The sequence below is a fragment of the Meleagris gallopavo genome, unplaced genomic scaffold, assembly GCF_000146605.3.
Source record: "Meleagris gallopavo isolate NT-WF06-2002-E0010 breed Aviagen turkey brand Nicholas breeding stock unplaced genomic scaffold, Turkey_5.1 ChrUn_random_7180001948483, whole genome shotgun sequence".
NCBI lineage: Eukaryota > Metazoa > Chordata > Aves > Galliformes > Phasianidae > Meleagris > Meleagris gallopavo.
In genome coordinates this window covers 1-763 of record NW_011210214.1, presented here as the reverse complement: position 1 = coordinate 763, position 763 = coordinate 1, and the positions used below count along the sequence as shown (strand labels likewise).

At 59.1% G+C, this 763-nt stretch overlaps 1 protein-coding gene across 1 annotated transcript; it reads left to right on the top strand.

Moving 5' to 3' along the window:
• Position 1: 1 nt before the first annotated feature.
• LOC104916803 (V-type proton ATPase subunit G 1-like) lies at positions 2-757 on the top strand. Its single transcript, XM_010727811.1, has 2 exons — positions 2-83; positions 519-757. Exons 1-2 carry the CDS (start codon positions 2-4, stop codon positions 755-757), a joined length of 321 nt encoding a protein of 106 aa, XP_010726113.1.
• The last annotated feature ends 6 nt before the right edge of the window (positions 758-763 follow it).

Below are 763 nucleotides of genomic sequence, written 5' to 3'. Positions count from 1 at the left end.
CATGGCCAGCCAGTCGCAGGGCATCCAGCAGCTGCTGCAGGCCGAGAAGCGCGCTGCTGAGAAGGTGGCTGAGGCCCGCAAGCGTGAGTACGGCTCTGTGGGGCTCCGGGAAGGCCGGCTCGGGCCGCATCAGGCCTGCCGAGGGCTCGGCCTCAGCGTGCAGGAGCCGGTTGCTGTGGCTGGCCCTGTCGGTAGCTCTGGCAGGGTGCGGTGGGACGTTCAGAAGGGAAGGTCGTGCGGCAGCCGGTTGCTTCTCACCGTTGCACAGCTGGAGTGAAAGGAGGCTGGGATTTCACGTTCTTTCCGCTGTTTGTGGTCACCCTGAGGTGCTGCGTGCTCGTGTGAGCGAAGCCAGATCCGTACATTGTCTCATGTGACTACTGGATGAGCCTCCAGTTGTGGCTGGTAGAAGCTCCAGCTGGGTGGGTCTGTAGGGTTGTGGTTGTGCAGCAGGTAGCTGGAGCGGGGTGGGGATGGAGGCTGGCTGTGCTTTCTTTATATGTGTTCTTTGGAAACAGGAAAGAATCGGAGGCTGAAGCAGGCAAAAGAAGAAGCCCAGGCAGAGATTGAGCAGTACCGCCTGCAGAGGGAGAAGGAATTCAAAGCCAAGGAAGCAGCGGTTAGTTCGCTACATCGCTCTCTGTTACTGTCCTGCCCCCTCCCTCTGAGAGCTGCCCTCAGTGTGGAACGTGTTGTCAGAGGTCTACTTCCCTTCTGCTGGTACACAGTCACATGTTGGAGAGATCGGTGGAAATGAATCAGA

Bases quoted from the DNA above. Each gene is read 5' to 3' on its own strand.
- LOC104916803 (XM_010727811.1), top strand. From the start codon at position 2: ATGGCCAGCCAGTCGCAGGGCATCCAGCAGCTGCTGCAGGCCGAGAAG. The intron at 84-518 runs GTGAGTACGGCT...CTTTGGAAACAG, and splicing joins GGTGGCTGAGGCCCGCAAGC to GAAAGAATCGGAGGCTGAAG.